Genomic DNA, 25,009 nt, shown 5'->3' with positions numbered 1-25,009 from the left:
ACTATTTTCAACGAATTCATTTCGCTGTTTACTATTATCGTATAAATCTCATAATTAATAGTATAAATGATAATATCACGAATATATATTTATTAATTAAAAATTTCATTTAAATTTTTTCTTCTATTATTTATTAATAATATATATGACATTAATATATAGTCATAAAAGTCGTACAATATTCAAATAGTATAAAATATATAGGTTATAAAAATGAATTTGATAATAATATCGAATTAAGATTGAAAAGTCAATTAGATCGCATATATCAAATATATACGTATATTTCAAAGATGAAAATTTAAAAAAAAAAACTTCCTTTTTTTAAGTTTTGTATTTGATGTAACTAGATCTGGTATTAACCATATATATTTCATAATCAGCATTCGATGTGTAGTACCTTGAAATGGTGAGTTGCGGCCGGCACTGTGCTCTTCATTGATATTAGTTACATTGGGAAAAAAATTTCATCATTTTGTGAAACGATTATTAACATAATATATTAAATATGGCGAGCCAATTATTATTATCTGCAAAAAGATTGGAAAAAATTTTATTAGTGTCCGTTCAAAAGGGACATTTTGATACATTTCAGGTATGGGTTTAATATAACATAACCTATAAATAATTTATGATATAACATTTTTACTTATAACATTGATATTTATGAATCAACATTTAAATAATTTCCGATTAATTCATTAGATCGTATACGTTTATTGAGATATTATTCTTAATATTTATGATTTTCATTATCGAAATGTAAATATTTTCTCTCATCGAAAATACATTTATATATTGCTTATATATCGTGAATATAATTATATATATTGTCATTTAAATGTAAAATAGAACGTATTATAATTCTATAAATATATTAACTAAATAGAACTACGTATTTTTTTCAGTTGAAAAGACAATTGTCATTTTTGAAAAAATGTTATACAATGCCTGTTTTCGAAGAATTGCAACAACAATGGAGATTATTGTGTATGCAATCACCTAAAGGATTTGAGAAATTTTTTAAACGAGGTAAGCAACATTCCAAGACCTTTTTCTTAACAATAATGACAATAATAATAATGATAATGTGAATATACTATCTAAGTAAATAAATTAATTATAAAGGCGGGGCAAAGCCAAATAAAGTTGATGAGCAAACAGATAAAAAATCAGAGAGCACATCAAATAAAGATGCTCAATCCAGTAAACAATCGTCATCTAGTCCTAAAGGTTCTGAGACCAATTGGACATCTAAGATTTTTGGTACAAATTGGCAGCAAGGGCAAGGAGGCAAATCGTTTGGCGATTATGATAAATATACATGGTGGGGATTGCTTTTTTTAGCAACTATATCCGCGTTTTTCTATTTATTCTCAGAAGATATATATTCTCGACAAGTTACATGGAGAGAATTTGTCCACAAGTAAGTAATCTATATTTGTTAACATAAAATTCTAATTATATTTGAAATGTATTTTTTGACATATACGGTTCTCTCTCTTTTTTTCTTTTTTTTTTTTTTTTTTTGTTTTTTTTCCTCTTAAATTTCAGCTACTTAAGTAAAGGAATGGTAGAAAAATTGGAAGTTGTAAATAAAAAATTTGTTAGAGTCAAACTTTTTCCTGGCCATAGCATAGATGGATATGTAAGTTTTAACAATTCATTCATTATATTGCTTAGTATATTATAATGTATTAACTATTGCATCATTTAATTCGCTGGTATAATACAAACAAGTTGATTTACAATTTACACTTTCTAGACTACATTATGGTTCAATATTGGAAGCACTGAAACTTTTGAAAGAAATTTAGAAAATATTCAAATAGAATTAAATATAGAACCTGAAAATGATGTTCCCGTTGTATACAAATCTGAGGTAGAAGCATCGACTATACTGACATATTTAGTGCAATTATTTTTCTTTGGTACTTATTAAAGTTATTAATTGTTATTTTAAAATAAATTATTTACAGTTAATTTTAATCTATTAAATAATTTTATAGGGCTAGCTATATACATGCTGCGACGTTCAATGGAAGCAATAAGTGGAAAAGGTGGTAGAAGGAGAGGATTATTTGGTGGCGTTATGGAATCAACCGCAAAATTAATTAATTCAAAAGATATTGACGTTCGATTTAAGTAATTTGTTATTCCTGATTATGTGTAAATTTGCTATACTCTATAGCGATAAATTAGATTTTATATATGCGTTATTTAAATGTAGAGACGTGGCTGGATGCGAAGAAGCAAAGATTGAAATTATGGAATTTGTAAATTTTTTGAAAAATCCAAAACAATATATAGATCTTGGGGCGAAAATCCCAAAAGGAGCTATGTTGACAGGTATATAAATATTAATACAAATGCAAATTAATAACAATACCGATGAGAAAACGCATGTATGTATAATCTGTTGATTATTTTTTAGGTCCTCCTGGAACAGGAAAAACATTGCTTGCTAAAGCAACGGCCGGTGAAGCAGACGTTCCATTCATTTCCGTGTCAGGTTCAGAATTTTTAGAAATGTTTGTAGGTGTTGGACCTTCTAGAGTAAGAGATATGTTTTCTATGGCAAGAAAACACGCACCATGTATTTTATTTATCGATGAAATCGATGCGGTAGGAAGGAAAAGAGGTGGTCGTAATTTTGGTGGGCATTCAGAGCAAGAAAATACACTTAATCAACTTTTAGTGGAAATGGATGGTAAAAATCTCTCTCCAATCTCTATTGGAATAAATAATAATAATAAATTTTTTGTTAAAATTTTTTTCTCTTCATTTCAGGATTTAACACGACAACCAATGTAGTTGTCTTAGCGGCAACTAATCGAGTGGATATTTTGGATAAGGCACTTTTAAGACCTGGTAGATTCGATAGACAAATTTATGTTCCTGCACCTGACATCAAGGGACGTGCTTCCATATTTAAGGTGCACTTGGCCTGTCTAAAAACATTGTTAAACAAAGATGACTTGGCAAGAAAAATGGCATCCTTGACGCCTGGTTTTACAGGTATATAAATATGAAAAATAAGAAATATATAAAATTTCATATAAATAATGATATAAATAAACTTTTTTTTTTAGGAGCTGATATAGCTAATGTTTGTAATGAAGCAGCTCTCATAGCAGCAAGAGATATGAATGATAATATTCAACTATCACATTTCGAACAAGCCATTGAAAGAGTAGTAGCTGGTATGGAAAAGAAAACAAATGTTTTGCAACCGGAAGAAAAGAGAACAGTTGCATATCATGAAGCTGGTCATGCAGTGGCAGGTTGGTTCTTGGAATATGCAGATCCGCTTTTAAAGGTATTTTTTTTTTTTTTTCAAGTTTATATACCATTATCCAAGATTATCAATTAGCTTAATAAGTATTTTCATATCACTTAGGTATCTATTATACCAAGAGGAAAAGGATTAGGGTATGCTCAATACTTACCACGTGAACAATATCTTTACTCGAAAGAACAATTGTTCGATCGAATGTGTATGACACTTGGAGGTAGAGTATCGGAAGAAATATTTTTTGGTCGCATAACAACAGGTGCTAGAGATGATTTACAAAAGGTATTATAAGATAATTGTTAACGTGCAAATAAAATGAATGATTTATTTACTATGACAATAATTTTGAACAGATAACAGAAAATGCCTATGCTCAGATCGTGCAGTTTGGTATGAACGAAAAGGTAGGAAATGTTAGCTTTGAAAGACCACAACCAGGTGAAGCAACTATAGACAAACCGTATTCCGAGAGTACAGCACAACTTATTGACAGCGAAGTGCGTCAGCTAATTGATAGCGCGCATAAACGTACACGTGATCTTCTTACAAAGCATAAGGAAGATGTAGCTAAGGTAGATTAATTAACTTTAACGATATCGATCTTATAATAGACAGATACAATAGATTCTAACGTTTGTATGAATCTATAGGTCGCAGAACGTCTTTTGAAACAAGAGATTTTAAATAGAGACGACATGATAGAATTACTTGGACCTAGACCATTCAAAGAAAAATCAACCTATGAAGAATTCGTTGAAGGCACTGGCTCCTTTGAAGAAGATACCAGATTGCCAGAAGGTTTACAGGAATGGAATAAATCTAGAACAGAATCTGATGATAAATCAGAAAGTAAAGAGAGCTTACCTTCTAATCCACCTTCAAAAACACCATCTACCGAAGCAACTAAAAATCAACCGTGAAAAAGATTGTAATTGTATTTCATCAAACTATAGTCTGTCAAGTATATCATTCGTACTTTGTATTATAGCTCAAAATACATTATTAAAAAAAGCTAGAATATAGTATAACTATACTCAGCTGCATCAGCTGTCGTAATGATTAATTTAATTAAATCATTTATTAAACGTTTGCTTATACACACTTAAATATATAATTCATGTAATATAATAATTCTTTCTGCATCTTTCGCTAATAATACTTATCGAACTAAGAAATGTTTTATGGAGATCCCAATATTAATTATAGATATCGATGAAGAATATATATACGATGTATTGCGAACGATATAGTTGTTTATTTTCTTTTAATAAGATATGTGCTTGCAGGCTTAAAAAAAAAAAAAAAAAAAAAAAAAATATAAAACGAAAGTATGCAGAAATTACAAAGTGTCAGCTTGCCTTATCTTCTTCTTACGTAGAAAATTTTTTCATCGTTGGTGCCTAAATGATATGTTATTTGCATACTTGATAATGCTTACTTACATAAATATTTGTACAAGAAACAGATAATATGGATCATATCTTGCGTTTTAATCCAGTATCACGAAACGTTTTACACTTTATATATCAAAAACTATTACGTTTAACATTAACGTTAATATATCATTGGATTTATTTTTGCAAGAATCATGGATATCAGGATAGTTGATGTTGAAGTAAAGGATATTAGATTTCCTACGTCGTTAAAGGCAGATGGTAGCGATGCTATGGTAAATAGTATTGTCGTATTTTGACGAAATAGTTCAATGAAATTATATTAAAAAAAAAAATCAACGATTGTGAAGATATGACTTTTTCTATTTATAGCATACAGATCCCGATTATTCATGTGCATATATTATTTTAAAAACTAACACAGATATTCGTGGATATGGATTAACATTCACTTTGGGTAGAGGAACTGAAATTGGTAAAATAAAGATTTTTCTCAATAGTAATAGGTTTTCATTAAACTTATACATATAAAATTAATTTCGATTTGTTTTATTTTTAGTTGTTCAGGCATGCAAATCTTTGTCCATTTTGTTAAGAAATCAAAAAGTTTTAAATATCTTCAATGACTTTGCATCATTCTGGCGAAAATTAACCAGTGAATCACAATTGAGATGGGTATATATTGATATTTATAATTTTAGATGAAAAAATATATGTATGTATATATATGTATATATATGTATGCTAATTTTTATTTCAGATCGGTCCAGAAAAAGGTGTTATTCATCTTGCCACAGCTGCTATAATAAACGCTTTGTGGGATATGTGGGCTCGTTTAGAAAACAAGCCTGTTTGGAAACTTCTTGCAGATCTAACGCCCGAACAATTAGTTTCTACTATTGACTTTAGATACATGTAAGTTAATTAAATAGAAAGTAGAGTGAATTTGTAAGAGTATATTAAAGATTTAAAAAATATTTTACTTATAGTACCGATTTTATTACAAAGGAAGAGGCAATACAAATGTTAAAAAATAATGAAATAGATAAAAAGAAACGCGAAAAATTCTTAATCGAAAATGGATATCCTGCTTATACTACACAAATAGGCTGGTTAGGATACAGCGACGAAAAAGTTAAAGAACTTTGTAAAAAGTTTTTAGATTTGGGATTTACATCTTTTAAAGCAAAAGTTGGTCAAGATATAAAAAATGATATTCAACGATGTCGTTTGATACGCGAGACAATTGGATATGAAAACAAGCTGATGTTAGATGCTAATCAGGTTTGGGATGTTGAGGAGGCAATTGAATGGATGAAGCAATTGAAGGAATTTAAACCAGTTTGGATAGAAGAGCCTACTTCGCCGGATGACATTTTAGGCCATGCTAAGATTGCCAATGAATTGAAGTCTATTGGTATAGCTGTTGCAACTGGCGAGATGTGTGCAAATCGTGTCATGTTTAAACAACTGTTACAATCAAGAGCTATCCAATTCTGTCAAATAGACTCTGCTAGAATAGGTGGAATCAACGAAATATTAGCTGTATATCTTATGGCTAAAAAAATTGGAAGTAAAATCTATTTTTTAATATTTAAAGTTAAATATATATATATACATGTATATATATATATATATATATATATATATATATATATATATATATATATATATGTATTTAACTTAGAAAAAATACGTTTCTAATTAAATTTATTTTTCTAGTACCAGTATGCCCACATGCTGGAGGTATAGGTTTATGCGAAATGGTTCAGCATCTTCAAATGTGGGATTTCATATCTCTTAGTGGAACAACTAGGGATCGAGTTATAGAATATGTAGATCAACAACATGAACATTTTGAAGATCCAGTAGAGCTTAGAAATGCATGCTATATGCCACCTATTACTCCAGGTTATTCGACTAAGCTCAAAAATGATTGCATTTCGAATTATACCTATCCTGATGGAACAGAATGGCAACGTATATTTAATAAAGGAATTTATCAAAAATTTGTCAATTAAAGACTAACGTACTAAATGCTTTTATATAAAATTAATAAGTTTTAAATAGAATTTGTTTACTTACAACATTGTACAATCAAATTGAAATGATCAATATAACTATAAAGTATATATAACAAATATAAATACTTATAAAATTTGAATAATAATTAAGCTATATATCTCATGTATCTTTCTTTTCTAAACGTGATTTCACATAGTCTGTCTGTAAAAAGAAACAAAAGGTACATTGATAAAGTAGTTATATAATGAATGCACAGACATCAAATATTTAATTTATTATTAATACGTACGTCGACGAACCACAGAGAATTGGGCTTAAACATCGTTCGTTTGATAATGGACATATTTTCTACAGGAGAAATAACATGTAAATGAAGATGATTTACTGTGTTAAATGGCGGCCAATGGAAACCAGTCCTCGTAGAATTGATATCGAGTCCTTGTTTTTCCACTATTAATTGAACACAAGCAATAATTTTATCATCTGTAAAAAAAACAAAGAAGATCTCGAAATTCCTTTCTTAAATAAAATATTATTTTAAAATAATCAAATTTAATTTTGTTAACTCACAAAGCTTGCTGTCAGCAGGTTGTAACTCTTTGGCATTACGTATATGCTTATTTGGCAAAATTAAGTAATGATGATCCGATGCTGGATTGATATCTTTAATGCACGTAACGTTCTCATCCTATGGATATATGTATATCGTTAATTAACATAATTAAAATTTGACTCCCTTAATGACATTGTCCACTCTGAAGTTTCATTTAATTTCATTCTATATCAATGCTTTGATATAAATAATAAGTTAATATATTGTTATATATCAATAAAATTATTGATCTTTTTAAATATCATCTATCTTAATGGTTTAATTAACAATGTGGGTCAAAAGTCAAAATCAAATAAAAAAAGAGTGAACTTTATTCTAACAAATTAAATTTTACTTGCCTCATAAATCTTTTCACTAGGACTTTCATTTCTTATTATCTTACAGAATATGCATTGTGCTTCGGCGTCCATATGAAATTGAAATTATTTATTAATGGAAACAAATAATTTTGACAGATCACTGTCTACGATATGAGAGGTTAGTCCCTGGACTTTTATTAACGTATTATATTATTAATAATATGTATTTCGCGTTTCATTAATTTCGTGATTGTTAAAAAAATTTTTTTTTTTTTATTAAAAACCACCTCGCAATAATTTTAAAAGATCAATAACATTTTTATCGTTATGATAACTTGAGTAATTCGAAAAAGTGACTCTATCTACTTTGACTTTTCTTTTGTGGAATTGGAATAACGCAGTGCGCATGCGCCGTGCGGTATTTTTCTTTTAAATTAACACTTGCGCTCAAAGATTTGTCGACGTTCAAATCTGTCTTTTTTAATTGTTTCTCTTTTTCCTTTTTTTCTCTCTCAAAATAACGGTTTGTACTCATAATTAATAGACACACATTTTTCTGATTGCGGTAGTTTTTAATTTAAAATATATAAACTGTACATATATTCATAAGTAGTATATATATTTATATATGTATATTTATGTATAATATAATAGTGTGTTGTGAGAGCCTAATAAATTATATAACGTATAACATATCCAATACGTATGTGGCAGTCGAGCTGAAGGAGATTGATAAAAAAAAAAATCTCCTTGGAAATGAAAAAAAAAAAAGAAAAAAAGAAACTGTAATTTACTAAGTTGCAATACATTCGCAATTATCATAGCTCTTCGCCATTTGTCCTGGTTCCACTGTTGGCCGTGTAAATATGAATTCTACATACAAAAAAAAAGAAAAAAAATTAATGAAGAAAGTCTAACAGATGACTTTTCACGTCGGAAAATGAAAGAACATGTGTTCCTTGATATCGATTCTAATATTTTGGAAAAAAAAAAAAAAGAAAAAAAATTTGAAATTTTGTTTCAGCGCGCATACCTTAAACTTCTTATTCATGAATTGCACAATGATATAAATAGCATTTTTTCTTGAAACATTACATAGTGGAATTCCTTGCGAATATTACTAAATATATATATACATATATATATATGTATACATAGATATATCATACATACACATATATATACATATATATGTATATATATACACCTTCCTTCACTTTACCTATAATATTATGTTAAACAAACACATACACAAATTTCGCTCGTCGATTTCATCCAAAGAACAAATTTTTTAATTTGTTATGTATATTATATCAAAATTGTAAATAAAAAAAAATCTTTTATATATATACATATATGTATCTATATATATATACATATATATATAAAATATACGAATTAAATAACAAACACATGTGTGTGTGTATGAGTGCATGTATGTTTGATTGTGTGTGTATGTGTGTGTGTGTGTGTGTGCATGTGTGTGTGTGTATGATAATGACAATTTTCTTGATATAAATGAACGACATGCTTATCTTCATGAAATATTTATATCTCCCCGATAGGCCCAATAAAGCCTGTGTCTGTGGTGTCTCTTACATAGCTAAAAGGATTTTTACCGGGATTGCCCAGACTGTACAGTGCTTTTTGTTTGTTCTCTTTTTTTTTTTTTTTTTTTTTATCTTTTTTGCGTTTCTCTGTGTTTTGTTTTTGTTATTTTTTTTTGTTTTTTTTTTGATATTTTTTTTTTGTTTTTTATAAATATCGCTTATAAATAATGATTAATTTATAGTTCCGATATGACAGAAAGAAATCATACAATATACAATAATATCCGTTATTACGGCGCGATCATGTTCTTAATACTGCAGTATCTGCCTCTCATGATTCTTAAAGAACGATTTTTCTTATATCGTTAGTCGTCGAATCGTTTTTCCCTTCCCACCCCTACTCCCTCCACCTTTATTCTTTTTTTTTTTCTTATCTTTGTCATTCTCTTTGTCACTTCCTTCATATATAGATATAGATAACCGAGGTTAACTATTTACTATAACTTAACGATCTAATACAAGGGTAAATTTCAGCTACCCTGATAAGACATTTGATCGGGAATCGTGGACGAGTGATTCTGCGTTGGACTTTGATGAAAATGTGGATTGGTGCCGTCCTGTGATAAGTCACCGACTACAGGTTCTTCGTATTTGCCTCTTTTAAAACGTCCGTACAACGAGGAATAGGGTAAGTTGTAATGAATAGCTGCTTGATTGATGCTCATATGACCTAGCCTGTAAGATATATATATAATTATTAAAAAAAAAAAAATATATATATATATAATCTCTAAGTGGGGACTAAAGGATCCTGGATGATTTTAAAAATCAATTACTCTTTTCTGAAAAACTTTTTTTTAAGACTTAAATCATTTTCTGTTTCTCTTTCACAGATTGTAAAACTACGAAATTGATCTAATTACAAGCGTCTAATTTTTAAAATCATCTAGGAACTTTTAGCCTTCACCTAGAGACTTTTGATCAATCTTATATTTAGTAAGGATGAAAAAAAAAACAAAAAGGTAAATACCTGACAGCTTCGAGAGCTTCAGTCATAGCATCTTCGCTCCAAGGTGTAGGATTACTTCTACTAAGTTCAATCCCTTCTCTTTTACACCTACCATAGAGAGTTCCCGTGGGAATACCAAATTCTGTCGAGGCTCTCTGGACAGACGTCTGACCAGATCTTATTGCTTCTAAAGCACGATCCAAATCGGCAGGTGACCAAGTAGTGGGGCTCGCGTTAAAAGGTGCAGCTAATCTAATACCCTCTCTTCTTGCTATTTTGTAGAGAGTACTGGAAGGTATACCAAAAGCTTTCGACGCTTTGTTAGCCGAGATCGTTCCTGTTCTTAATGCTTCTAATGCATTATTTAAACTCTCGTCGCTCCAGGATTTCGTAGGTCCGTCCTTTTTTGGCGTGTCGATGCCTAAACGATGAGCTCTTTGCCAGAGCGTCGTTGATGGGATACCAAATGTAGCTGAAAAATAATAAATTTAGATTGAAAAGGTTATCTAGAAAAATTCATAATGTGTGTGTGTGTGCAGGTTATATATTATATAACATAGAATTATATATTTACCAGATGCTTTCGTAAGACTCATGTCGTGATTCCTTAAAGCTTCCAACGCGGCGTCCATGTCGTCCTGAGTCCAAGATTTGGTACCATGATGATGTGAACTCGATTGTCCAGAATGACCTCTCGAATTGTTTTCACCCGAGTCCGAGTGAATCGAACTGCCAGAAGGCATAAGTCCGAGAAGTTCAGGCGTGATCATCATCATATTGTCGCTATCCGCTGCATTTTTTGAGCTTACGCTCGCTCTATCCGACATGTGACTGTCGATATCGATCGTGTCCGAAGAATCCATCGTGTGCAGAGTTTCGAACTTGATCTTCACGCTATCGCAATTTTGTATCTCTGAGTAAAAAGATGAAAAAGTGGAAATAAATAAATCAATAAGTATATAACTTCACAATAGAAAAAGTTACTTGTGGAGAAAGATGTACGATTAGGTCCGTAGACGAGAAGATCGTTAAAAAGGTAAATCTAGACGCAAGCATCATAAACGAGGCTGCGTGGGCCGTCACGAATAGAGCAACGCAAATCTAATCCCGGTCAGTTAAGCACGATTAGACCAATTACTTTGACTCCCTCCTAGCCTAATGACCGACTAGTCTTTTATCCTGCTTTTCAGATTGACCAGTTCTTGCACCCTTGTTGCATTATCATATCTCATACATGTAAATATATTTATCACAAAGAAAAAGAATAAGTATTATATTCAGAAAGTGTTAAGAATATATATTATTTTTATATATACTTTCCAATGTAACCGAGTTCTCTTACCAGTCGAATGATGATCAGAGTCTCGCAGATGAGTAATAGTGGTACCGACCAAAGTAGCGCTCGGTGGTGTGGGCTGTGTTTCCGGAGGCAGATCTACCTCTCCAGGATCTGGGTGATGACCGTAATGACCTAGCCCTGTGTGACAGAACATGTCACCTTTTTATTCCGAGTGAAAAGGGTCTGTCCCCACCGGCCCTAAAACTGGTAAACCGCCCCACACCTGTAACCCTCGAAGTTCCGAACGTGATCCAATTGCGTGATGCGATGGATATGGTTCGATCACGGAAACGACATCGAACGACGGTATATTATCATCGTTCCTAATCCCATATCCTTAAATTATTAGTGATTTACTTATCGTACCCGACTTCGATTGATGTTTATTGTAGTCCACCTCCCTCTCTCTCTCTCTCTTTCCCTCTCTCCCTCTCTCCCCCTCTCTCTCTCTCTCTCTCTCTCTCTCTCTCTCTCTTTCTCCCTTTCTCCCTCACTCTTTCCCTCCCCCTCTTTCTCTCTCTCTCTCTTTTTCTCTCTTTCTCTTTATCTCTCTTTCTCTCTGAGCGAAATCAGTCAGTTCCGACAGGAACGCACAAACGCGTTTTCGGAGGTCTAGAAAAGAGAAGGGACCTTTTCGAGAAATCCAAAGGTTCAGGTGTGGGGCGCAGAACTCAGCTGATTGGCTTACCGTTATTGTTGTTGTTGTTTGTACCGTTACCGTTGCTGCTGTTGTTACTGTTGCGCTGGCAGCTTTCCAGAACTACTGCTGCTGCTGCCGCTGCCACCTCCGTACACTCTTCATCTTCGGCCTGCCAGTCTCTGTGATTCTGTAAATTTTACCAACGTCATTATTATCGATTGACTTTGATTTTTTATTTTAATACGTAATAAATTAATCAGGTTTGCATTAAATAATCGATTCATTACGATGCCTGAATAATATGTTCAAATACTTCTCCCAATTGACTTTAATTTCTTATTTAAAAATGAAGTAAATTAATGGACACGATTAAGCATTACTCGATCTATTAACAAATTAATTTTTATCATTTACTTTTATCAACAGTATATATTTAACGAATATTAACGAAGATGTCACTGTTTTTAATAACTCCTTTGAATTGTTTTTGATGCCTTACCTCTTTATTATTGCGACCGTAACTCTCGCTAGTTTCCTCCTCTTTATATCTATCGTAGTGCCTTGAATCAGTGGCACGAGGCTCGAATGATGTTCTCGCTCTCTTATACCTTGGATGATGTCTCTTCAACCTGGTAAAGTTCAATCTTGGTGTACCAGGTTCTCTTGGTGGTGAGCTCAAGCTCACTGATGGTGGTCCGTCCTTGCTTTCAGGAACCTCACAGAGGCCCTTAATTTTGAGCTGGTCGGCCGTTTTCAAAAGCGACTGCAAAAAGAAAAGAGAAAAAATAATGACATTTAATTAAAAAATTCTATTTAATCCTATAATTTCTGCGAAACATTTTTAATAAGTTTCAATAATACTACAAAAAATTTTTCATTAATTATTTATGATTAATCTATCGAGTAATAAATACCAACCCCCGAATTACGATTACTAATTTTCATTATATTCATACGATCACTTTCGACACAAAAAAACGAGTAAACGATGTTCACGGAAATGCATCTCTTATCGTACGTTTTTTCCCTATCTGATCTCAACCTTGAAAAGTACAGAGAACCGTGAGAAAGAGAAAATAAAAGTGAAGATCAAGGTTACAGTTATAAAGGAAAAGAAAAGGGAGGAGAGAGAGTGAGAGAGAAGAAAAAGAGAAAGAAAAAAAGAGAGGAAAAAGAGCTCAATCTAACTGAAACTCACATTTAACAATGAAAACTGCCAACAATATCGTATCAAAAAAGAAACGAAAAAAAAAAGAATCAAATTTAAACATTGATGATAAATTTGAATGAAAAGGAAAAGAAAAAAGATAGAGAGAGAGAGAGAGAGAGAGGGAGGGAGGGAGAGAGAGAAGGGAAGAGAGGGGGAGAGAAAGAGAGACAGAGAGAGAGAGAAAAAAAGAAAGATGAAGAGCACGTGGAAAGAGCGGGTAGAGTAAATAGAAGCGAAAAAGAGGGAAAAGACGAGTGAATGACTTTGATAGACGAAAAAAGAGGAGGCACGGGGTGAGGAGGGAAGGTTTAGGCAAACTACTGGTAGAGAAGTCCACGTGGTTCCTACTAGGAGTCAGATTGTCGGTCTGAAGCCGTTGGCAGGTCCTGATGATGATCGAAGAGAGTAGGAAAAAGGGGTAGGATGGTGTGTGCGAGAGAGGTGGGGGGTAAAGGGGGGATGGAGAGGCTTGAAATTCGGAGCGTTCCGTGGCTTCGCGTTCTTTAATCAAGACAGGGGTGGTACGATTAGGTGGGGTCGAAGAGAGCCAAAAGGGGTTGGTTAAGGGGAAGGTAGGTGAAGGGGGAGAGGAGAGGAGTATAGAGGGGTTGGATGGGTTGGTTGGCGAGTAGAGACGGAAAGTTTGGAGGTGGTGGCGGTCTGGCTGTCGGGCTGGGGGGGTTACTGCCGTCGACTGGCTCGAGAGGGGGTGAGTTGTGAGGGATGCCAACGACGGACGGCGGCGAATCGGCTCGGTTGAGTCGCGAGGGCGGCGGCAGCAACGACGGTGCTGTTGCTGTGATGCTGGTACAGGTACTAGTATTAGTAATAGCGGTGGTGGTGGTGGTGGTGGTGCTGTTGCTGCTGCTGCTGCTGCTGCTGCTGATGGAGAGGGGAGTGCCAGCAAAAACGCCCGCAGGAAGAATGGGGAGGCCTCCGACGCGGCTGTCGCGGCCCCAGGGCCGTATCGACCACCCCTTAAACCCACGGCAGCACTTTATACCTCTCTCGAACCACTGACACTACTGATCATCTTCTTTATTTTTTTTTTTTTCACTTCCTTGGATTTATATATAATGTAGATGATCGGCAGTGCGTTCGAGTGGGTCGAATATGTCAATTTTTAACTATGAATTTTTCTTACTACGAATCTCTGATCAATTATGTTAATTAGAAATTGGATATACTGTTAAAATTGTTTAATGAAAGAAAGTATGAGAATTGTATCTTTTGTTGAATTTGGAGAAATTTGTTGTTCGTTTCTTATAGGTAAAATTGTAATAGGGCTTCGATCATTTCACGATCATTCTATTTCTTTCTAATTTTAATAGTTTTTGTTTATCTTTTTATTCTTGTTAACGTAAAACAAAATTTGTCGGAATACCGAACGAAAAGAAAAAGAAAAAGAAACGAACAAATGTATTTGTTTGTCAATCAGCGATTAGTTCGATTAGTTAAAAGAGACGTTAATAAAATCGTCTAGGGGAAACGTTAGTGAATCGTTCACCGTTGGGGCTCGACGAGCCGTGGCTTCGTCGATGTCGGTCGTGGGGTGCATGGTAATCGAACGTCTGCGTCGGGCATGCTCGACGACGACGTGGCTGCTAGGACGATTTCGTTATCGACGAATAATTACGATCGGAGCGCCCCGGAGACGGAAAATCGTCTCGCCCCATGGCTGAGAGAGAGAGAGAGAGAGAGAGAGAGAGAGAGAGAGAGAGAGAGATTTTTTTTATAGATATACGTATATCGAAGTTATTCGGTCGATAGAAAAAAAAAAAGAAGAAAAGAAAAAAATAAAAAGAAATAAAAAGATACTTAATCATATTTCGATGTTAATAAAATTAACATAATAAAATAAAATAAAATAAAAAAAGAAACAAAAAAACATGAGGTAAAAAATAAATCGATATGAAAAAATTCGATTTTCTTTTATCCCTCAAGAGAAGAGAATAAATGATCATAATTTCAATAATCATAATTAATCAACGATTATGGAAAAGCGCCAACACCATCTCAGTAAGAATAGTACCAGAATGGATAATTAAATTAAAAGATATTATGGCTAAGGAAATAAAAAGAAAGTTTCTCTAAGGGTGGTTGATCTATCAGATATAATATATCTTCCTTTCGAGTGGAATATCGTTTTATCGTAAAGTCGACGATCTCTGTTAGCGTCGAATAGCAAAGTAGAAAAATAAGAAGAAGAATAAAGAAAAGAAGAATAAAAAGAAGAAAAAAAGAGGTAGCTATTCTCTTTTTTTTTCTCTCTCTCTCTCTCTCTCTCTCGGAAAACAGCATTTCAGTGTTCGATTAAACGAATAAAAGGGGTAAGCTAAGAGAAAAGAGGAGAAGCGAGAGATAGAATAGAAAAGAAAAGAAGAGAAGAAAAGAGAAGAGAAAAGAAAAGAAAAGAAAGAAAAAGAAAAGAAAAGAAAGAAAAAGAAAAGAAAAAGAAAAGAAAAGAAAAGAAAAGAAAAGAAAAGGAGAGAAAAGAAGAGGGAAAAAAAAGGTCGAACGGCACGCTGCGACAAGGACGACGGCGTCGGCTGCGAGAAACACGGACGATCGGGTGCTGGCGAAGAGGGTTACTGGTGGTGCAGGGTAGTGAGTGAGTGAGTGAGTGAGTGAGTGAGAGAGAGAGAGAGAAGAGGGTATAAGCTGAGGGTGAGAGGCCCGCCGGAGATGGTTGGTCGTTCGCTCTCCGGAGGTGGATGCATAGGGGTGGTGCCATCGGTTCGGAGGCAAGAGGGAAAGCCAACGGCAGAATCCAACCTCACCAATCAATACTTAGGGTTCAAGGGCATCGCCCGACCAATTATACCCTACTAATTGCCGCGAAACGAGAGAAAGAAATCCTTTTACTCGGACTTTATTTCTATCTCTCACACACACACACACACACACACATATTAGATTAGGACGCATAACGGAAGGTTGAAAATATATTTTTATATAAAGAAATTCAAATTTGAATTTTTATTATCCATCCTCCCTCCCTCCCTCTTCCTTTTCCCCTATCGCAGATATATTAATAAATTAAATATTACTACACTTAACACACATTGATCTCTTCTCGATCAATTGATATATTTTTGATTATTAATCTTTATAAAGAAAGAATTACAAGTAAAAGAAACGATGAGTTATTCTAATTGAAATCGCGGTGACATATATATATATATATATACAGAGAGAGGGAGAGAGAGAGAGAGAGAGAGTTAAAAACAAAAAAGAAAAAAGAAAAGAAAAAGAAAAACAATGGAGAGTATAGTATCATTAGATAAGAGATGAACGTGACCAACGATCTCAAATCCGTGAGAAAGATTTCTTCAAAGAATGGGCGCGAAAAAGAAAGCAAACAAGAAAGAAAGAAAGAAAGGAAGGAAGGAAGGAAGGAAGGAAAGAAGGGTGGGAGGGAGGAGTATCGAAGAAGTCCAACAGGTGTAAATCCGCAAAAAGATCGACCATGGAAACGTTTCGAGAGAGTAGGAAGGGCGCTGAGAATGAGACAGAAAGAGAAAAAGAGAGAGAGAAAAAGAGGGAGGTAGGAGGAAGATAGGGTGGTAGATAGGTAGATGGGGGTGGGGATGCTTTCCACGAGAACGTACAGAGCTACAAAATGGTGTAAGGTGCTTTTATACAGAGACACGAGAGAAAGAGTCTCGAGACTGAAAGCAAAGAAAAGAGGCCAAGGAAGGAGGAAGGGAGAAGGAGAAAGAGGAGGAGGAGGAGGAGGAGGAGGAGAAAGAGGAAAGTAGAAAGAAAGAGATAGAGAGAAATAGAGAAAAAGAAAGAGTGAGGAAGAGAGAGAGAGAGAAAAGAAGGTGGGGATTTCTCGAAGACGGTTGTAGGGTCGTCTCCACTATTACGAATACGGCGCCATAACGGAATTGATAATGTAACGGGCGTCACGAGCATAAACTCTTCCTCTCTTCTCCTTCTTACTACATAACCTCCTTTCTGAATGGGGGCACGACCCTGGCTACCAGCACCAGTACCAGCACCACCACCACCACCACGTGCTTTCTTCCAGAGTAAACGTAAGAATACGCAAGGAGTTAGTTGCGCGTCTTTCTCTCTCTCTCTCTCTCTCTCTCTCTTCTTTACTCTTTCTCTCTTCTTTACTCTTTCTCTCTCCATTTCTTACTGTGAAGAAGATGCGCTTTAGATTTCCAAGTTTCTTGAAACTTTTCCCGCCTAAAAAAAGAGTTTAACGCGAAACGTTGTACAATTGCACAAGTAATGGCGATTAACCTCTGGCGCGCGAGAGAGAGAGAGGAGTCCGTTCGATCTCTCTTCACTTTTTTCTATTTTTCTTTTTCTTTTTTTTTTTTTTCAAATACAATTTACATTTATTTTATCGTTTAATTATTCAATAGAATTTTGCATAAACCAATGAGAAAACTGAGAGTTTCGAAGAGAAACGACGTCCGACGCGGATTCGTTCGTTCGTTATCTATCGTTCAACGAACAAGACATACGAGACGACCTGAGTTCTTACGAACGTAATCCGAAATAAGTGTTCTCGAATGGTCTCTCTTTCTTGAGACTATTACGTTTGATACTTATTTTTTTAACTACTTTTCCATGCGGTTAATTATTATCGAATGGATATACGGATACACTTGTCGCAGAGACAGCAACGAGAGACGAGATAAAGAAAAAGAAGGGAAGGGGAAGAGAAAAAAAATAAAAGAAAACAATAATAGAGTCTCGTCGGAGCGACGACGTTTTACAGGACAATTTAAAAAAAAAGACCCGCCAAAAGAGTATTTCCCGCGCATTTTGGCAACTCCGTTCCGTACTACTCGATTGACACGAAGAAGGAGAGGAGAACGGTCAGAGAATGAAATTGAAAAGGTAGAAAAAGAAATGAGAGGACGTTTGTTGAACGCACGCATGTACGTACGACGCACGCACGTAATAATAACGGGAAACCGCAAAAATGTGAAATTGCGTTAAAAGCTATTCAATTTCGATGTGATCGGACGTAAAAGTTCACATATATCCCAAATTGTGTTTCACCGTTCCGTGCGCACCATTTCGAAGGGAACGAACGGCAGCAACGAAATTCCAGCGAGTCGTTCCGCACGGTGTCGTGGCAACGCGACGGATTTGCGAAGCAACGTTGAGAGGAGGCGAACGACCGGGGCCGCGAAGTAGTCTGGCTATGGGACGCATTAAATATTCTCGAGGCACAAAAATATCTCCGAAAGGCGAATGGCGGGCGAGCGGGTGGGTATGCGTGCAAAATATTCGCGCTCTCCCTCCTCCCTCCCACCAACTCACTAACTCACACACTCTCTCTCTCTCTCTCTCTCTCTCTCTCTCTTTCTCTCTGGACGATAGAAAGAGAGTAGCGATAAATGGAAGAAAAAGAGAAAGGGGAGGGAGAAACGTGACGAGTCGAAGGTACGTTCCATGGTAGCGCGAAGGAAGTTATATCGTTTATCACTCACCTGGTTGCGGCACTCCGTAGGCGGATGGTCCCTCGCCGAGACGGAAGAGGAGGAGAAACGTGCAAAGAAAGAAGAAGAGGAAGAGGAGGAAGAGGAAGAAGGAAGAGGAGGAGGAGGAGCAGGAGGAGGAGGAAGAGAAAGAGGAGGAGGAGGAGAAAGAGGAGGAGGAGGAGGAGGAGGAGGAGGAGAAAGAGGAGGAGGAAAAGGTGGAAGAGGAGGAAGAAGAAGAAGAAAGGAGGAAGTATAGGAAGAGAAAGAAGAGAGGAAGGAAGAAGATAGAGAGGGGGGGACAGCGTAGGAGGAGGCGGAGGAGGGATGTGGAGGAGGAGGAGGAGGAGGAGGAGGTGGAGGAGGAGGAAGAGGAAGAGGAGGAGGAGGAGGAGGAGGAGGAGGAGGAAAGGAAGAGAAATCACAAGGTGAAAACGAGGTGGTGCCGGCGTTATTGCAGGCGACACCGCGAGAAAGCCGAGCGTGATCGTGTACGAAGAGGTTACGAGCACGTAGAACGGAAGGATAATTCCTGGCAGGGCCTGATCTCCTACGCGGCGAAGCCCAACGAAAGTGAAATGGCATTCGGCGCTCCGTTGCGCTGAGGGCGCACGGCATTCGGAGGTGGCGGAGGCGGTCGAGGAGGAGGAGGAACGCAGTGTTGGTGGTAGGTAGGTAGTAGTAGTAGTAGTAGAGTAGTAGTAGTAGTAATAGTAGTAGTAGTAGCAGTAGTAACAGTAGTAGTAGGTGGAGGAGGAGGAAGAGGAAAGAGGAGGAGGATGAGGAAAGGACGCCGCGAAATTCGCCGACGCGACGAACAAGGACGGACTCGGCCCGTGCTCGAGCGCGTACGACGATGAAGACTCGCGGGGGATGCGTGCTCGACGCTGGACAGAGAGCGAGTGAATCGACGCGCCGGCCGTGCGAGCGAGCCGGCTGCACCTGACCGGTCGCCGCCTGAGGCGGCGATAGAGAGGGGGAGGGTAGCGGCGCGTCGGGACCTAGTGGTGGGAGTAGAGCGCGCTGGCCGCGCTCCCAACGGAGAGGGAGGGGTAGCAGTGCGCTCGACGGAAACGCCGCTGTCTCCTGCGTGAGCTCGACGAGGACGGAGCGAATCGCTTGTAAGAGAGAGAGAAGAGAGATAGTACGAAGAGGAAGAGGAGAAGCGAGCCGGACGAAGACGGATGCAAGGCTCGCGAGAGAACGACGACGACGACGACGACGACGACGACGACGACGACGACGACGACGACGACGACGACGACGACGACGACGACGACGACGACGACGACGACGACGGTGGCGGTGGCGACGACGACGACGCGACGGAGACGATCAACCGCTAACGGCTGTAGGAGTGACGCAGATAGGGTTATGACTCGCGTGAACGCGTACGGCGGCGACATCGGCCGGCTCGATCTATCTATCTCCCTCTCTCTTCCTCTTTCACATTGCCGTGTAGAGAGGAGGAGACATGTAACGCGTGCACGTCTGTGCACACGAACCAATGACAGTACCGTAGATTCTCTCTTGAGTACCCGTGTCTTCCTCCTCTCCCCCTTCGTAACGTCGACGACGACGGTATATGTTTCATTAGCGACACACCATGCAAGCCACCTGGACCGTCACGTTAATCGTAACAAATGGCCGTATTTGCCAGCGTAGACTACCTTACTTTATCATCTCGTGTATATGCTACGAGAGGACGACTATAAAGCAGTAGCATGCAAAACAGTCTCCAGGAATATTTTGTTAATGTTCCGAGAGCTTTATTCGTTCCCTTCCTTTTTCTCCTTATTTCTTATCAGTACGACAATGCTTTTGTCGTGCCCATATAAAAAATGAGATCAAACTATTAACGAATTCGTCGAATATTCGAAAAAAAAAGAAAAAAAAAATCAGTTTCAATTGAGGAAATTACGGAAGGAAGATAAATCGGAGACTTGGCTCGGGTACTTTAACGGTTTGACACGGCACTGCCGAAAGTCTAATAGTATTGGAGTAACAAGGAGAGAGAGAGAGAGAGAGAGAGAGAGAGAGAGAGAGAGAGGAGGGTCGCAGGGAGGAGCGAAAAGGGATGACCGAGTAGACGTTGAAACCGAAGGTATGCAGGCGACAGAGAGAATCGATCTATCGGAACTCCGCCGCGGGACGAGGATAATCTCGAGAAGGGTAGAGGAGCGTCAGGAGGGGAGGAAGAGGAGGAGGAGGGCGTCGTTGTTTGGCCGTCCACGCGAGACCGCGAGCCGCTCCGGTATTGGTTAATACCGCACTCTCTTCCTCGGAGCTGTCCCTTTTCTTCGAGACGATTTAAGCCGCTTTGTGAGCGGCCTTTGCGCGCGATTCGCTACCGCCGCCGTTTCTTTGAATCCTATCGAGGATCTATTTCCCCCCCCACCCCCTTTTTTCCCTCTTTTCTCTTACCTTCCTTTTTTTCTTTTTTCTCTTTCCTTTTTTTTCCTTCTTCTCAACACGCCATTTTAACGACGACGAAACGTTTACTCAAAATTTTCGGACTGACTAAACCAACGATATTATCATAGACGTTTAATAATGTATATAATGTAATAATAAAAATATTCGATAATCTAATAACAGAGATAAAAGAAATATGAGGTTAGATATTTTTGACGAGATTTTATTAATCCGCACGACGATACGATCGAACGATTTATCATGTCGGATTTCTTTTATTCTATCTTTGCAACGTAAGAAATCTGTGATTCCACGTGGATTGGAAAGTGCGAAGAAAAAGAAAGAAAGAAAGAAAGAAAGAAAAAAGAAAGGGAGGAAGGAAGGAAGTAAGGAAGAGTCAGAGTGTGGTGCAATAAGGTGGACGAGAAAGAGAGAAAGTAAAAGGAGGAGAAGGAGAAAGGAGAAGTAAAAGAAAAAGAAACAGACGATTCGAGAGCAAAAAGGAGAGCAGAGCTTGGCGTGAGAGGGTCGCCGTAGATAAAAAGAAAAGAAAGAAAAAGGAAAACCATTCTAACTTCCTCTCTAAAATACGAACTTTGAGAAGAATTCCTTTCCCAATTACAATCTTTCCGAAAAAGACTATTTTCCTTTCGAATAGATCCTTAGAAAAAAGATAAATAAATAAATAAAAAAATAAATAAAAAAAAAAAAAAAAACCTAAAAAGCGTGCCAACGATAAGTTTCATATACCGCGTATTATATAAAAATAAAATCAAATTAAACTAGAGGAAAAAAATTATTTGCTTTTGGAAGGGCCCATAAGTCGATTAGACCGACCCTGACGACGACGACGACGACGACGTCGTCGTCACCGTCACCGTCACCATAGCCGTCACACCGTCGTCGTCGAGCCGACTCGGCAGCGATCGTGCGAGACCGTGGCCCGCCGTCACGGAGGGGTAAAGAGGTCTACAAATTCGAGAGAGCGCCTAGAGAGAAAGAGACGTACGAAAGGTAGGAGGGTAGAGAAACGCGAGCCAAAGTCTGAGCGGGCGGGACGAAACACACGTAAATATCCATATACATATACATATCATATATACATACATATATGTACAAGTGAGTACATATATATATATATGTACATTACGTGAGTATATACATATAGGAAAGATATGTATGCGTGTTGCGTGAGACGACGAGAGTAAAGAGCGGGAGAGAGGTGCCGAAGGAGTAGGAAGAGGTGAAGGAAGGACCTATGGTCGGGGAAGGGAGGCAAGGGGTAGAGGAATGGTGAAGGGAAACGGCAGAGCTTGCGCGGACAAAGGGAATCTGCGCGGTGGTGGTGGTGGTGGCGGCGGCGGTGGCGGCGACGTAGCTCCAGTCGCGTACCAACTTACGTACGGTAACAACGCACATATACACCTACGTACATATACATACATATATACACGATGGAACGGGTGCTAAGCATAAATACACGCGCGCACCAGAGAAAAAGGAGGCGGGGAAGAGAGGGGAAACAGGGGGGGGGGGTAGAGAGAGAGAGAGAGAGAGAGAGAGAGAGAGAGAACGAGGCCGCGTATGGTGGCAGGCCAGCCAGACGGCGAAGGTTCGCGCACGCATGCACACGATGCGGTGCAGAAACCACGCCGCCGTGGGTACAGTCGACGAAAGAAGCACAAATTTAATCTCTCCTTCTCCCTCCCTCTTGCCTACCCCCCTCTCGCACTCAGTCTTTCCCTCTCACCCGTTTTACTCAATGTAGTTTGTTTCTCTTTCTCGAACGACGATCGGTGGAGGAGAAAGGAACGGAGAGAGCGAGAGAATGACGATGGGAGCGAGGGAGGGAGAGAGACTCGAAAGGAATAATACGGTCAGGAGAAAGAAGTTCGAACTACTCTCCTCCTCCCACCCCCACCTCACAGCCGAGCCAACAACACAATATCCTCCTTTTCCTTCTCCTACTTCTACTCCACCGATCGTCTCTCTTTCTCTTTCTTCTTCTCATCGAAGCAAGAGAGCTCGCGTTCTCGGTCGTTCGCGCGACGAAAAGAATTATCGCTCTTACGTATACATATATCCAGTATTATACACGTACGTACGACGGCAGAGAGCCGGCAGTGATGATGGCGGCTGGCGAATTCAGCACAGCGTGGCCCGAACACCACGAAGGAGAGTACAGTCGAGTAAGGAAGCCATGAATTTGATTGGCTTCTTTGAGCCACGCGCGAACGACTAACATTTAATACGATGAGAAAGAGAGTGAGAGAGAGAGAGAGAGAGAGAGAGAGAGAGAAAAGATATGGTTAGGAAAAAATGAGAAAAGAAAAATTATGAGAAGGGTCGCACGATGGAAGGGTACGTTACTTTATCGTACCCGTGAATCTCTACGATTTTCCCGCGAATTTTCAAACGTTTAAATTCTCTTGTTCGTTTTTTCTTTCTTTCTTCTTACATAAAAACGAAGTATATACATATATATACATATATATATAATGCGTGATTTCTTTTAATTTCATATCAGAAATGAATGGTTTTCGTAGAATTTTCGATATAAAAAGATTATGTTTTGAGATAGATCATCGCTTCGTATAAAATCTCTCCACGGAAGGAAACAACTATATACGCGGACGACTTTCTTTTCGTCTTCCTCCGCGTTGGCTCGCTCGGATTCTCGAGATCTCACCCTACAGACTTCGAAGTTTCTCTCGAAAAGAAAGGATACCGATCGTGAGTGAACAAGGTCATCGGAGAACGCCGATGCTTAGCGCGCTCTCTTTTTCGTGTAATCGATCGATGAATCTTACAAGATGGCGACAGAACGTCTTCGTCACAAATTTGATATAAAATAGAAAAAAAAAAATTACACAAATAAATAATTAAATAAACAGATAAAAAAAAGCATGAAGGTTACGTAAAATATCTCCACGATTTGCATGTAAAAAGAAACATTTAGCCTATCTCTTCGAGATAAAAAAAAAAAAGAAGAAAGAAAAAGAAAATTAATTGAAGAAAAAATACAAAACAAAGCGGAAAGAAATTAAAAAAAAAATTGTTCTGAGCGACGCTTAAATTGGAGGCCGAAGCAGAAAATCTTGGACGGAAGATCGAAAGGAGAGGGGGCGGAGGGAAAGGGGTGGTTAGGTAGGTACCAATCACGCTCGTGAGCATCGTTGCGTGCGAGCACGTCCTCTGCTCGACGGAGTCTCGCGCGCAAAAAAAAAAGACGAAAAAAAAGGGGAAAGGCATGAGAAACAAAAAAAAACAAGAAGAAAAAAATAAAAATGACGAAACTCACGAGCCACCCACCGGGAGCAGGTTCTCCCCCCGCACATCCCACCGCCGCCACCGTCGTCACCGCGCCACTCGCGCATCGAGTCACGTGCGCAAGCGCGTTACGTACTTACACGCATTTTCGTGAAACGAGAAACGAAATACGACGGGAGAGAGAGCGAGAGAGAGAGAGAGAGAGAGAGAGAGAGAGAGAGAGATAGAGGGGGGGGGAGAAGAATTCGAAGAGAAAAAGAGAGACAGACGATAGAGATAGATAGGACGCGAATATTCAATCATCCAGTTCAAACAGGTCGTGGGTATGGTATGGACGGGAGGAGGACAAAAAAAGCGCGGGTAGAGCTTTCAAAAAGCAAGCAAGCAAACTCATCGTTGACGACGGCCGGAAGAACGAAGGATGAGGAGGGGAGAGAACGATAAAGGAGGAGGAGGAGGAGGAGGAGGAGGAGGAAGAAGTGGAGGGAAAGGGCGAGGGC

At 37.9% G+C, this 25,009-nt stretch overlaps 5 protein-coding genes and 2 long non-coding RNA genes across 10 annotated transcripts in view; 4 read left to right on the top strand and 3 right to left on the bottom strand.

Annotated features, from left to right (window-relative positions):
* The window catches only part of LOC124429053 (carbonic anhydrase 7-like), a 393,187-nt gene that overhangs the window by 339,499 nt on the left and 28,679 nt on the right, over positions 1-25,009 (bottom strand). The window lies entirely within an intron of this gene.
* LOC124429029 (AFG3-like protein 2) lies at positions 381-4,328 on the top strand. The gene is made up of 13 exons (XM_046973737.1): positions 381-595; positions 909-1,032; positions 1,129-1,426; positions 1,555-1,648; positions 1,766-1,931; positions 2,010-2,145; positions 2,231-2,349; positions 2,435-2,710; positions 2,791-3,018; positions 3,093-3,319; positions 3,401-3,577; positions 3,649-3,867; positions 3,946-4,328. The coding sequence occupies exons 1-13, from the start codon at positions 509-511 to the stop codon at positions 4,213-4,215; spliced, it is 2,421 nt and encodes an 806-aa protein (XP_046829693.1). The 5' UTR covers positions 381-508; the 3' UTR covers positions 4,216-4,328.
* Positions 4,632-6,836, top strand: LOC124429040 (mitochondrial enolase superfamily member 1-like). Its single transcript, XM_046973817.1, has 6 exons — positions 4,632-4,964; positions 5,062-5,164; positions 5,249-5,364; positions 5,450-5,604; positions 5,679-6,262; positions 6,412-6,836. The coding sequence occupies exons 1-6, from the start codon at positions 4,884-4,886 to the stop codon at positions 6,708-6,710; spliced, it is 1,338 nt and encodes a 445-aa protein (XP_046829773.1). The 5' UTR covers positions 4,632-4,883; the 3' UTR covers positions 6,711-6,836.
* Positions 6,746-9,465, bottom strand: LOC124429059 (adenosine 5'-monophosphoramidase HINT3-like). Its single transcript, XM_046973855.1, has 4 exons — positions 7,666-9,465; positions 7,285-7,402; positions 7,004-7,197; positions 6,746-6,915 (listed from the first exon to the last, which is right to left on the bottom strand). Exons 1-4 carry the CDS (start codon positions 7,735-7,737, stop codon positions 6,874-6,876), a joined length of 426 nt encoding a protein of 141 aa, XP_046829811.1. The 5' UTR covers positions 7,738-9,465; the 3' UTR covers positions 6,746-6,873.
* Positions 9,607-25,009, bottom strand: part of LOC124429030 — a 44,023-nt gene continuing 28,620 nt past the window's right edge. For 2 of the 4 annotated variants that reach the window (XM_046973740.1, XM_046973739.1), the window contains exons 4-9: positions 12,664-12,927; positions 12,213-12,351; positions 11,528-11,683; positions 10,760-11,098; positions 10,207-10,657; positions 9,607-9,911 (exon numbers count right to left, since the gene is read on the bottom strand). In XM_046973740.1, the coding sequence (XP_046829696.1) occupies positions 9,707-9,911; positions 10,207-10,657; positions 10,760-11,098; positions 11,528-11,683; positions 12,213-12,351; positions 12,664-12,927 (1,554 nt within the window). In that variant the 3' untranslated portion in view covers positions 9,607-9,706. Of the gene's footprint in view, positions 9,912-10,206; positions 10,658-10,759; positions 11,099-11,527; positions 11,684-12,212; positions 12,352-12,663; positions 12,928-13,082; positions 13,446-18,836; positions 20,094-25,009 lie in introns of those variants that run through there. The other 2 variants (XM_046973738.1, XM_046973741.1) reach the window with 2 other exon arrangements.
* On the top strand, positions 15,236-21,955 carry LOC124429068. The gene is made up of 2 exons (XR_006943366.1): positions 15,236-16,594; positions 20,834-21,955. It is a non-coding gene; the product is annotated as an uncharacterized LOC124429068 (long non-coding RNA).
* LOC124429067 overlaps positions 24,542-25,009 on the top strand; it is a 2,425-nt gene continuing 1,957 nt past the window's right edge. Inside the window, exon 1 of the long non-coding RNA XR_006943365.1 lies at positions 24,542-25,009. This exon is cut by the window's right edge and continues 297 nt beyond it. This is a non-coding gene — a long non-coding RNA (uncharacterized LOC124429067).

The sequence above is a fragment of the Vespa crabro genome, chromosome 14 (genome assembly GCF_910589235.1).
Source record: "Vespa crabro chromosome 14, iyVesCrab1.2, whole genome shotgun sequence".
NCBI classification, from domain to species: domain Eukaryota; kingdom Metazoa; phylum Arthropoda; class Insecta; order Hymenoptera; family Vespidae; genus Vespa; species Vespa crabro.
Note: the sequence above shows the minus strand (reverse complement) of the source record. Positions and strands in the feature narration are given on the sequence as shown.

Excerpts from the sequence above, each read along its gene's own strand:
- LOC124429029 (XM_046973737.1), top strand. The coding sequence starts at position 509 with ATGGCGAGCCAATTATTATTATCTGCAAAAAGATTGGAAAAAATTTTA. Across the intron at positions 596-908 it reads GACATTTTGATACATTTCAG|TTGAAAAGACAATTGTCATT; the intron begins GTATGGGTTTAA and ends TATTTTTTTCAG. Across the intron at positions 3,868-3,945 it reads ATAAGGAAGATGTAGCTAAG|GTCGCAGAACGTCTTTTGAA; the intron begins GTAGATTAATTA and ends ATGAATCTATAG.
- LOC124429040 (XM_046973817.1), top strand. The coding sequence starts at position 4,884 with ATGGATATCAGGATAGTTGATGTTGAAGTAAAGGATATTAGATTTCCT. Across the intron at positions 4,965-5,061 it reads CAGATGGTAGCGATGCTATG|CATACAGATCCCGATTATTC; the intron begins GTAAATAGTATT and ends TTCTATTTATAG. Across the intron at positions 5,165-5,248 it reads GGGTAGAGGAACTGAAATTG|TTGTTCAGGCATGCAAATCT; the intron begins GTAAAATAAAGA and ends TTTTATTTTTAG.
- LOC124429059 (XM_046973855.1), bottom strand. The coding sequence starts at position 7,737 with ATGGACGCCGAAGCACAATGCATATTCTGTAAGATAATAAGAAATGAA. Across the intron at positions 7,403-7,665 it reads CTAGTGAAAAGATTTATGAG|GATGAGAACGTTACGTGCAT; the intron begins GCAAGTAAAATT and ends ATATATCCATAG. Across the intron at positions 6,916-7,003 it reads ATTCTCTGTGGTTCGTCGAC|ACAGACTATGTGAAATCACG; the intron begins GTACGTATTAAT and ends TTCTTTTTACAG.